Source organism: Pezoporus flaviventris, unplaced genomic scaffold, assembly GCF_033815535.1.
Source record: "Pezoporus flaviventris isolate CSIRO_AGI_PZ_B2104156 unplaced genomic scaffold, CSIRO_AGI_Pfla_v1 ptg000046l, whole genome shotgun sequence".
Classification (NCBI taxonomy): domain Eukaryota; kingdom Metazoa; phylum Chordata; class Aves; order Psittaciformes; family Psittacidae; genus Pezoporus; species Pezoporus flaviventris.
This window is the reverse complement of record NW_026892594.1, coordinates 1,642,198-1,654,707: the sequence shown is the minus strand read 5'-3', so window position 1 is coordinate 1,654,707 and position 12,510 is coordinate 1,642,198. Positions and strand designations below refer to the sequence as shown.

Genomic DNA, 12,510 nt, shown 5'->3' with positions numbered 1-12,510 from the left:
ATATTTAAATGTGATGGATCCACCCAGATCTTCATGTATCAAACTTGAGTGACTTTACAACTTCAGCTTCAGTCTTTTCTCCTCTTCATTTCCATGTTCATTGTTCATGTGGTTCTTAATAGAATCAGTGCGTAGTTTGGAAGGGACCTTTCAAAGCTCATCTAGTCCACCCCCTTGCCATGAGCTGGGACATCTTCAGCTAGATCAGGTTGCTCAAAGCCCCATCCAGCCCAACATTGTATGTTTCCAGGGATGGGTCATCTTACAGCCTCTCTGGACAACCTGTGCCTGTATTTCACCACCCTCATCATGAAAGATTTCTTCCTTATATCTCATCTGAATCAACCCTCTTTCAGTTTTTGTCTATATATAGTCTGTAAATGCTTCACAGTTAACCTTTTTTACTTTCTTATTACAATATCTAAGGTATTTTGGGTGCTATAGAAGTGACTCCCTAATCCCCCCCAAAGGAGAGAGATAAAGCACAGAATTAGGGGGTTTTGTTCCTTTTGGGTAAGATCTGAGTTCCTGCCTTGTGAAGCAGTTTCCATCTGCACTACTGCAGAGTAGGAACCCAGCTATATAATGAAGGCATAATGAAAGTAAGATCCTTTATTCTGACATATTGCACTGCTCATCTGAAGGTCCTGCTCTTAAAAGGGATCAAGTTATTCTAAGGGAAATCAGAAATTAATGCTGAATTCTTCTGGCCGTCTTTTGGAGCACTGTTTTTGTGTGCAGGCCTTGGGTTATAGGTTAATATTAGCATTTAAATGGAGAATGGTATTAATAGCCTTCAGAGGAGCTTGTCTCATCCTGATTGCCTTTCCAAGGATCTTCTCTAAATGAGAAAGCCTCTTCAGTTTGTTCCCGTTCTCCAAGAACAGAGTTCAAGAGACCATCTATTTTGAGATAGATATATATATATATATACTTATATTCAAAATGCATCCTTGCAAAATGGGTTCATCGTTGGCAACTCCATGTTTTCTTTTACAACTGCTATTTAAAACCCAACAAACCAAGTTCTTCTGCATGTCAGCTGTCTTCTTCAGTTTTAGTTTCCCCGTGAGATGTCTCTTCATGCACCTGGGAACCGTTTCCACCAGTGATATTTAACCTTCACTGTCTGCTCTTAGTACAAAGGTGTTCTTCATATGATGGTAGATCTTCCTGGGCCAATTCCAGCTTGCAGAAAGATGACAGCATCGTGAGGGCAGGGTTTATTTTATAAAATGTGTTTTCTTGTCATAGAATCCCAGCCTGGTTTGTGTTGGAAGGGACCCTAAAACTCACCCAGTACCAGCCCCCTGCCACGGGCAGGGACACCTTCCACTAGAGCAGCTTGCTCCAAGCCCCTGTGTCCAACCTGGCCTTGAACACTGCCAGGGATGGGGCAGCCACAGCTTCTCTGGGCACCCTGTGCCAGCGCCTCAGCACCCTCCCAGGGAAGAGCTTCTGCCTAAGAGCTCATCTCAGTCTCCCCTCTGGCAAGTTAAAGCCATTCCCCTTGGCCTGGCCCTACAGGTCCTTGTCCAAAGCCCCTCTCCAGCTTTCCTGCAGCCCCTTTAGGCACTGGAGCTGCTCTAAGGTCTCCCCTTCAGGAGCCTTCTCTTCTCCAGGCTGACCCAGCCCAGCTCTCTCAGCCTGGCTCCAGAGCAGAGCTGCTCCAGCCCTCGCAGCATCTCCATGGCCTCCTCTGCACTCGCTCCAACAGCTCCACGTCCCTCTTGTGCTGCTGCCCCAGAGCTGGATCAGGACTGCAGGGGGTGGGGTCCGCCAAAGCGCAGCAGAGGGGCAGGATCCCCTCCCTGAGCTGCTGCTCACACTCTGCGGGTGCAGCCCAGCACACGGGGGGGTTCTGGGCTCAAGCGCACACTGAAGCCGGGTCATTCTGAGTGAACCACTATTATTATTCATTAACCTATTTTTCAGATGATAGAATCAGCTTTTGATAAATATCAGTTCTTCTCCCTGGTTTTAAACCTCAGCATTACAAAGAAGCAGAGCACTTTGCCAGCATTTCACCGGAGATTTCTCTCACTAACTTGCTTTTTGCAACCTCCTCTTGATAATCAAAAGAGCATTATTATGGCAGGGACAAATACACTTCTGAAAGTCAAATGAAGAGCCTAAATAACAAAAACCACCCAACAAGAGGCTCATCCCACTCCCTGTTTCATATTTCATTATTTGATAACATCGGAAGATGAGGCCATCAGAGCTGCTTGGGCAAAGGCAAACAGGAATGTGCCTGATCAATATTTATTAATACTTTCAAAGACAAGGGAGGCAAAGTTGAGCAGACTTCATAATGGAGTGAATAATTACTCATGCAAATAGGGCTTGGCCCAAGGCAATGCCATGCCAAAGCAGCAGGGTTTTAATTGCACCCTATTATAAATGCATACCTTTGGCTCCCTCATGCTGTCTCGTTTGCTCTCTTCTTTCTCGTGTAGGACATTTTTAATTAAAAATAATCTGATCCTGGAAGGAGTGAGATGAATCCTGTGTCTGGTGGTGCGGAATTCCTCAGTGATCCAAGATTTGGGACAGGCTGAAAAGGAAGGCAGCTATAAGATGGACTTGCGTTGCTGAGCTTGTCCGGTGATCGGTCTGACTACAGGCAGAGCTTTAGTTCTTGTTCCTTCTTCTTTTAAGGTGCTCTGTCACCTTGAGAAGACCATGAGTCTTATGGACCATGACAGTATGGACCATCAGATGAGGCCCTGGCACAGGGTGCCCAAAGAAGTGATAAATGCTCCATCCCTGGCAGTGTTCAAGGCCAGGTTGGGCAGAGCCTTGGGCAACGTGGTTTAATGTGAGGTATCCCTGCCCATGGCAGGGGGTTGGAACTGGGTGTTCTTAAGGTCCTTTCCAACCCAAACCATTCCTATGCTTCTATGCTAAAATGGACCATAAGAACATGGACCATGAGAATATGGAGCAAAGACCTGCCATCTCTCAGAGAGATTGCCCCATCCAAGACATCCTCTCTGTCACTGTGTTGGAAACCAAACCAGAGCAGGCACAGGTTAAAATCTCATTTCATATCTGCTCAGTGTAGTCTCCCTGAAGGTGAGCAATATTTCCTGAATCTCAGTATTTACTTTGGCAGTCTTCCTGCTCGTTCTACACCTTGTCTGTACAACTCTTCTTGAGATATTGCCACTACCCTCAGATTAACCTTAGATTTCTGACTGTGCATTGAAGCATGATGATAAATACCCAAACCTTCTAAACCAGAAGGTTTAGAGGCTGACAGCAGCTTCTGGGCCCTCAGTGAATGAGCAGTGACAGATTGGAAGCTGCCATTCAAATGTGGGATCTTAGTTTCTACAAGGCATAATTAAACAGATAGTTTAACTTCACCCAGGGAAGTGGTGAATGCTCCATCCCTGGCAATGTTCAAGGCCAGGCTGGACAGAGCCTTGGGTGAGATGGTTTAGTGTGAGGCTTCCCTGACAGTGGCAGGGGTTGGAACTGGACGAGCTTTAAGGTCCCTTCCAACACAAACCAGCCTGGGATTCTATGTGTCTACCTGTAAGAAGAGCCAAGATTTAAAGGATATCCATCAGCGTGGCAGGAGGTGGATTGGACACACAGGTCTTACCATAATGTGCTCCTGAGCCAAGGCATGGGATGGCTTTGATACGGTTTTCCATACCAAAAGGTTTATAGGGAATTCTCCGTGCTTTGTTGTTGTGCTGGGATTACAGTGTTAGCATCATTAGCAATCAAACTGCTAAGTCTGTTCCTGTGCTTGGAGATGAGGTTGGGTTTAGTCTCCCCCTTCCTGAATCCAGTGGGGAGAAACATGCTCCCAAGGTTTTGTGACTTCTGCTATTGATGTTTATCGAAAGCTAGGATTCAGTGCTGTAGCTCTGCTGGGGACAGAGCAGCCCTGCAAACTGCAGCTTGTCTGAGCCACGGAGGGATTTCCAATGTCCAAATGTGGCCTCATTCAGCACTATGAGCAGCACAGTCGGAGTGAACAGGAGATGTGCACATGAAGGGCAGTAAATCCTATCACGTTGTGTGGTGGGTGGCACAGCAGCTTCTGGGGGACCACCAGTTGTGCTGTTGGGTTCTCCATCCTATGCATAGGAACTGAAATCAGTAGTTGACACAGAGCGGCTCTGTGTTACCCAAATGTGAGGAGTTTGGGGGATGACTCAGCTGCCTTCTGCAGACAGCAGCTGGTACAGGTATGTACAGGGTCTCCCTAGTCCTTACCTGCCCTTCTGAGCTGCACAAACATCTTTTATCATTGCATGTAAGGAGGAAATTCTTTCCTATCAGGGTGGTGAGGCACTGGAATGGGTTGCCCAGGGAGGTTGTGAATGCTCCATCCTTGGCAGTGTTCAAGACCAGGTTGGACGAGGCCTTGGGTGAGATGGTTTAGTGTGAGGTGTCCCTGCCCATGGCAGGGGGGTTGGAACTGGATGATCTTAAGGTCCTTTCCAACCCAAACCATTCTATGATTCTATAAGTCAGGGGGATTTGGGGTTCCCACAGACCTCAAGTATTACCAAGCAGCTTAACCAAGCCTGTTCTTGAATGGCTTGCGCCATTTCCCTTTCTTTTCTAAGGGAAATACTGTCATTGAGACACTTATCTGACCCATTTACCCCGTGCTTCTAAGAGAATAATTCATCCTTGGAGCAGAGGCCACCTCAGAGTCCCCTTGAGCAGTCTGTGATGCTGGTGAGCTAGTCTTCCATCAGCTCCAGGAGCTTGTACCTTGATATATGGCTCCACATATATCTGTATAGCTGTGTGAAGCCAAACAGCTCCATTGTTTTCTGAGCTGATCATTCATCCCCAGGAGCTATTTTTTTGTGTCTCGTACCCTGTATTCTTGATTTGTGTCTACGTGTATGTCTCCCGTTCACTCACACTCCCTTCTCTTGAGCACACAACCCAAATCCTGTCCTTGTTCTTTGTTTTGATGATTTTGGAGTCCTCCCCCTTTCTCCTGCTGATCTCAACGGCAGTTGTGTTGGTGCAGACTTCCAACCAGAGGAGCATATTCTCAGGTCACAGCAGTAGATGATGCCTTGAAGGATACAGAGCAGATAGAAGCACAGAGCTCTTCTTCTCCTATTGGCCACAATAGTGGGTGAGCCCTGAGCCACTCTAACATGTAGTTTTATTACAGCAGCTCTACAGTCGGTGCTGCAGTGATTTGCAGTCTGACAGCGTGCTGGATGCTCCCTGCAAAGGCAAAGCTAAGCCAGACCTGGGAGCCTGCAAAGTAAAGGACAAGAGCAATCGAATATGCAGCTTTGCCGTGTTTGCCCTGATTGCTGTTTTAATGCATTCAAAGAGGAGGGAAAAGGAGGGAGGTGATAACTTTTCCTGCTCTTGGGTTTTAAATCATTTATTCCACCAAGACCTAAGGATTAGGCTGCAGCCTGCCCTTGTTCTCTGCAGAAGCTTAGAGGAGTGATGCAGGGACCTCCTCTTTGGCTCTTCCAGCCCATTTCTGCCTTGATTTGCTCCTCAGTCAAAGAAGTGCTCAGTATTTGGCTGAAACAAATCCTTGCTGAATGCAGGCAGAAAAGAATCAGAGAATCACAGAACAATTTGGGTTGGAAGGAGCCTTAAAGGTCATCCCCTTCCAACCTTTTCACTTCCCTGAGCTTTTCACATCCTTTTCTTAACAAGGGTGTATAACACTTGTAATGATGTTATGTATAACAGTATAAGGTCATTACAGATGTTATACTGTAATGTTGTAATGTCATTGGTTATGAAGTTAACCAGTTCCTCTAGGAAAAGGGTTACTTTCCATCGTGCACCACTTCTTTTTGGGTTTTGATACCCCAAAGGGATTTAAACTACAGCTGAGGTTCATGGCTTGGTGGAGCTTGCTGCAGTGGGGTTGGATGTGAGAACCTTCCCGTTATCCCAGACCTGGAAGGGTCTGCTCAGCATTGGGAGCCCTCCTGCATAAAGGAGCTTTGTAAAGCTTCATAAATGCACAGCTTCCTATAGAGATGGTTTGTGTTGGTGGTATCTAGAGCACGGACTCCTGACACCACATCCTACCCCATGGTATAGATGGGGAAACTGAGGCACAGAGCACAGCTGTGTGGGCTAGAAAGGCTGTGACAGGAATTCACAGAAGTGCTATAAAGGGCACCAGAGTCCCAGTTTTCCTTCTGCTGCATGACCTCTAAGCAGTGCTTTCCAAGCAGTACACACTCGTCTCCCAGTTTCAAACCATAATCAGTTTGTGCTATAAGGGAATCCTGGAATGGTTTGCATTGGAATGAACCTGAAGCTAATCCAGCTCCAACCCCTGCCACGGGCAGGGACACCTTCCACTAGAGCAGCTTGCTCCAAGCCCCTGTGTCCAACCTGGCCTTGAACACTGCCAGGGATGGGGCAGCCACAGCTTCTCTGGGCACCCTGTGCCAGCGCCTCAGCACCCTCACAGGGAAGAGCTTCTGCCTAAGAGCTCATCTCAGTCTCCCCTCTGGCAGCTTAAAGCCATTCCCCTTGGCCTGTCCCTACAGGCCCTTGTCCAAAGCCCCTCTCCAGCTTTCCTGCAGCCCCTTTAGGCACTGGAGCTCCTCTAAGGTCTCCCCTTCAGGAGCCTTCTCTTCTCTAGACTGACCCAGCCCAGCTCTCTCAGCCTGGCTCCAGAGCAGAGTTGCTCCAGCCCTCGCAGCATCTCCGTGGCCCTTCCACTTATGGAAGGAGGGAAAGAAAAAGCCCTCGAACACCCCAGCAGCTCTCTCTGGTTTCACCTCCTTCACTGGGCTGTGGAGTCAGGACAAATACACAGTCCCACGTCCATTTGCAGCCTGTTCTGCAGTGGTGGGATTGGCAGCTGTCAGAATTGCCCCGTTGATTCCCTGGCCTCTGATACGTTTTCCCTTTCAGTAAGTACTTCTTTAAATTCCCTTTCTTGGCAATCTATTCTTTCCCTAATGCCACTTTGCATTAATTCAAACCAGCCTCACCGCAGCCTCTGTATTATTCCTTCTCTTCAGATGATCTCTCACTTATTAAAAAAGGCACCTTCAGCTCCTGGCTCAAATTTGATTTTGCATTATTTAATATTCCCTCTCTCTAACTGTGTGTCTCGGTACCGTTGGTGGTCCCTGGAGCTTAGGCTGGAAGCTCTTGCCATGCTCCGTATTAGCATCTCTCTCCAACAGGGGTTCATTAGGGACAAAAAAAACTTCACTTCCCCTACCCCTGTGATTTCTTTGTTTCCGGAAGACTCCTGTTCTTGCAGTCGGGATACACATCTGTGCATCACCCTGTACATAGAATCACAGAATGGTTTGGATTGAAAAGGACCTTAAGATTATTCAGTTCCAACTCCCTGCCATGGGCAGGGATGCCACACACTAGACCATGTCACCCAAGGCTCTGTCCAACCTGGCCTTGAACACTGGCAGGGATGGGGCAGCCACAGCTTCTTTGGGCACCCTGTGCCAGCACCTCAGCACCCTCACAGGGAAGAGCTTCTGCCTTATCTCCAACCTGAACTTCCCCTGTTTCAGTTTGAACCCATATATTTATATGCATCTATCTATATACTGGTTTCTATTTGCTGGATACCAGTGACATCTCAGCTGATGGTAACTACTAGGAAAGACAAACCCCCTATTCCCCATAGTCTGTGTTTTAGCTGAGTGTGGATGAGTATGAGAGCAGATTTGTTGAGATTTGCTACCCTGTGCAAGTAGGTGCCCACTTAGCATCTACTGATGTTCAATCAGAATATGTCTGTGCTCTCTTTGTACAGCACCTGATGCAGTGTTCTCTGCTCATGGCACAGCTGGATAAAAATAATAGTTGATGGTATTCTATAGAGATAAATGTCAGGAGAATAGAATCATGGAATGGTTTGTGTTGGAAGGGACCTTAAAGCTCCTCCAGCTCCAACCCCTGCCGTGGGCAGGGACACCTTCCACTAGAGCAGCTTGCTCCAAGCCCCTGTGTCCAACCTGGCCTTGAACACTGCCAGGGATGGGGCAGCCACAGCTTCTCTGGGCACCCTTATAATAAATAATTTCTCAGCACCCTTATAATAAATAATTTCTTCCTTATATCTAATCTAAATCTGCCTTCCAGATATCATCACATAGCACTGTTCACCAGAGTGGGTGTTTTGTTTGCTTGCTTTTCAGGCAGTATTACGAGATGCTCTACAACACAGCAGATGAGCTGCTAAACCTGGTGGTGGATCAAGGGGTGAAGTACACAGAGCTGGAATACATCTACGCCCTGAACCTACTGCACCGGAGCCAGACAGGAGTGGGAGACCAAACCACCCAGAACATGAGGTTGCAGAGGCTGAAGGAGATCATTTGTGAGCAGGCCGCGATCAAACAAGCCACCAAGGACAAGAAAATCACCACCGTGTGATCTGCTCTGTCACATCAACTGAGCAGCAGGGGCTGGTGGGTTGCAGGTTCAAGCCTCTGTGTTTCTGTTGCAATCAAAGCTGAAGCACGTATCTCTGGGGTGGCATTGAGAAGGAAAATGCCATTCTAGATTTGGGTTTGAGGTTGTTTTGGGGGGTTTGATGTGTAATCACATACTGCTTATTTAACATGTTCTCCTAAGAGGGATTGTACAACAGGAACAGGCATCCTGGTGGAGATTTGGGTGGGATATTTGGCTTTGCTCTTTTGCTGTTGCTTTGTCTAGAGATGTCAGGCAAGCTGCTGTCTCTAGGGAGGAAAGAGCAGATTTCACACTGGGTTAGGTCAGAGCCTTCAGACCACACTAAAGCAAACAGGACCATCACAGTCCAGCTCAGACCTGTTGGTCACATGTGGGGTGATGGTTTTGATGCTGTTCCAACAGCATTGCTGCATGGAGCCCATTTCAGCTCTGCTGCTGCTATTCTCCATGACAGCTGTAGATGCATTAAGTTTTTTGCTTTTTCTACTGCAAAGAGATCTAGTTCCTTATTCCTTCAGACAGTGATAAGCCAGTTCTGATAGTGGGAGGTAACATGGGACCATTTGTTTCCACTTGTAGTTTTTCATTATCACAGAGCCATATGGCATTGTTTCTACAGCTCATACCGCGCTGGATGATGTTGGATGTAGGAGAAAATTGCCAATATAAGGTAATAGCAAAACTTCATTCTCTGTTTCTGTTTTTGAGCCTCCCCAGCTCAAAAGATGTTCTGTAATTGTCATTTGGTACACTGGAAGGACATGCAGGCTTATGGAGCTCAGCACTGATGATCAGCAAGGGCAGGAGGAGGGGCAGATCCCAGCCCTTCAGTCACCATTTCTGCCCTGCCTTGACCATATGAAGCCAGCTCTCAAAGGTTCCTTATAAACTGAGGCTGTTTCTACCATCCCTCCAAACCCAGCATACACTTGTATGTGCCAAGTAAATCGTCAGCCCAGCTGGGTCTCACATGCTGAGATAGGTTCTCTCGGAGCTGTGTAAGTGCTTGTGTGTCAGTCTTGAAACTGCAGAATTAAAGATGTTTAAAGGCTCTTCAAAGGCTTTGTCTGGGTTTTTTTTTTAAGAGCTGTCCCTTTTGTGGTGTTTAAAAGATTCTCTTCCAGATCTGAATACATAAAAGTATCCTTGAAGGTGACATCAATTTGGAAGTGTCTTCTGAATCATCATGCGGTCTAATCCCCAGCTGCCATGGCCAACTGGACAAGAAGCTTCTCAACCTCCATGTTAAAAGCAGAACCCAAGAGTTCCAGTTTTTAGGAATCTTCTTTTTGGTTTCTGTCCTCATTGTATTCATTAACTCAATTTTTTTATGCCAGTGTTGGCCTTTAACTATATGTCGTGGTTTAAGCCCAGCTGCCACGCAGCCGCTCGCTCACTCCCCCCATTCCTCCCCTCCCCTGCTCCCAGAGGGATGGGGAGGAGAATTGAAAGAATGCAACTCCCACTGGTTGAGATAAGAGCAGCCCAGTAACTAAGGTATAACACAAACCACTGCTGCTACCACCAATGATAATAATGATAAGGGAGGTAACAAGGGAAGAGAATACAACTGCTCACCACCCACTGACCGATACCCAGCCTGACTGAGCAGTGATCCAGCCCTTCTGGGTAACTGCCCCTAGTTTATATAGTGGGCATGACGTGCTGTGGTATGGAATACCTCTTTGGTCAGTTTGGGTCAGGTGTCCTGTCTCTGCTTCCTCCCGGCTTCCCCTCCTCCCTGGCAGAGCATGAGGCTCACAAAGTCCTTGACTGGAGTAATCATTACTTAGCAACAACTAAAACCATCGGTGTTATCAGCACTGTTCCCAGGCTGAAAGTCAAAAGCACAGCACTGTGCCAGCTACTGAGAAGGACAAAAATGACTGCTGCTGCTGAACCCAGGACACTATAAGTTTTCCTTCTCATCCTTGATGAATTTGCATGAGTGAGGGTGGAAGATGCCATCATGGTAACACATGTGATGATATGGAGGTCTTTGTGGGATAACACACGAGATCTGTAGTCACCTGCTCAAACACTGAGATGTGCTGCAGTGTAGGTGGAGGAAAGCAGGCTATTTCATATCCAGACTTCAGAGGAACATAAAAGAAGTTGTTTTGTACATGCAAGCCAGATCTGAGATCCTTCCTCATCTTAATCTCCCCTCTGGCAGGTTAAAGCCATTCCCCTTGGTCTGTCCCTACATCCCTTGTCCAAAGCCCCTCTCCAGCTTTCCTGCAGCCCCTTTAGGCACTGGAGCTGCTCTAAGGTCTCCCCTTCAGGAGACTTCTCCTCTCCAGGCTGACCCAGCCCAGCTCTCTCAGCCTGGTTCCAGAGCTGAGCTGCTCCAGCCCTCGCAGCATCTCCATGGCCTCCTCTGCGCTCACTCCAACCGATCCAGGTACTGCCAAAAGGTGATTTAAACTATAACATGCACAATGAAGATTATGATTTTGAAGCGTGGAAGTCCCCAGGAAGCTCATGTCTAGGCAATACACCTAGTTTTGTGTGTGCATGTGTCAGTTTTAGGTCACCCACTCTCTGTGCTGCTTTCCAAGAGAGATCATTAAGTAATCAGCAGATCCATCTCTGTATGTATCTGAAGGGGGCCTATAGGGATGCTGCGGAGGGACTCTTCATTAGGGACTGTAGTGACAGGACAAGGGGTAACGGGTTAAAACTGAAACAGGGGAAGTTTAGGTTGGATATAAGGAGGAAATTCTTTCCTGTTAGGGTGGTGAGGCACTGGAATGGGTTGCCCAGGGAGGTTGTGAATGCTCCGTCCCTGGCAGTGTTCAAGACCAGGTTGGACGAGGCCTTGGGTGAGATGGTTTAGTGTGAGGTGTCCCTGCCTATGGCAGGGGGTTGGAACTGGATGATCTTAAGGTCCTTTCCAACCCTAACTATTCTATGATTCTATGATAGCACTAACAGCATGGCAGCAACCCACCTGTTACAAAGGCGAAGATACTATAAGCAATGCGGGGGCTATTTTGGCACTGAATCTGCCTGGATAAAGAGAGTCCCCTTGCAAGGGATCTGTTGTGTGTGTTTGTTGCAAATCCTCTCTTGCTAATATCGAATAGAGTGAGTGGGGGAGAGATCTTTTGGGAGCATTTTTTGTTCATTAAGCTGTTACTGTGGCTAGAATCAAGCTGTCATGTTTAATAGTAAAAAAACTAACCAGACAACGTGCTGGCTTATCCACTCACAGTGTCCACACACTCATAAGCACCCATCTGGTGCCCCAGCTGGGAGGCCAACCACAAAGGTGGTTAGAAGAAGAAGGTAGTACTGGTTCACCAGTGGTTTCTAAAGAGGTGTTTGGAAGGTCCCTTGGAGCACCCTGTCTCACCCAGGTGTCTATGTGATCCTGTACTCAACACCTCCATAGAGCAACCACTGGCCACTTGGGTTTGGAGCAAGTCTCACAGTCCCTTCTTGCTGCTCTCATGTGCTGTCGTGGTCTAGTGCAGCTTTGATAGGCTTTCACTGTCCTGAGTTTATCAGTTCTTATAGATTCAACTGAAGCACATGTCTCCTGAGAGTGCCAGCCCTTGGGAAACACTGACACTGCTTGTAAGGATTTACTTCTCCTTTCTCCAGCATGTTGTCTAGTTACTATTTCACCATCCCCCCCAACCTGTAGAACCCAGTAACACAGATCATAAAATCATAGAATCATGTAATAGTTAGGGTTGGAAAGGACCTTAAGATCATCCAGTTCCAACCCCCCTGCCACAGGCAGGGACACCTCACACTAAACCATCTCACCCAAGGCTTCATCCAGCTTGGTCTTGAACACTGCCAGGGATGGAGCATTCACAACCTCCCTGGGCAACCCATTCCAGTGCCTCACCACCCTAACAGGAAAGAATTTCCTCCTTAGATCCAATCTAAACTTCCCCTGTTTCAGTTTGAACCCGTTACCCCTTGTCCTATCACTACACTCCCTAATGAAGAGTCCCTCCCCAGCATCCCTATAGGCCCCCTTCAGATACTGGAAGGCTGCTATGATCACAGAGTCATAGAACAATCTGGGCTGGAAGGGACCTTAAAGCTCCTCCAGTTCCA

The 12,510-nt window shown here is 47.4% G+C and overlaps 1 protein-coding gene across 1 annotated transcript in view; it reads left to right on the top strand.

The window, feature by feature from the left end:
• Positions 1–9,260, top strand: part of EXOC4 (exocyst complex component 4) — a 394,793-nt gene extending 385,533 nt beyond the window's left edge. Inside the window, exon 18 of the mRNA XM_061467959.1 lies at positions 8,154–9,260. Within this exon, the coding sequence (XP_061323943.1) occupies positions 8,154–8,391 (238 nt within the window). The 3' untranslated portion in view covers positions 8,392–9,260. The remainder of the gene's footprint in view (positions 1–8,153) is intronic.
• The last annotated feature ends 3,250 nt before the right edge of the window (positions 9,261–12,510 follow it).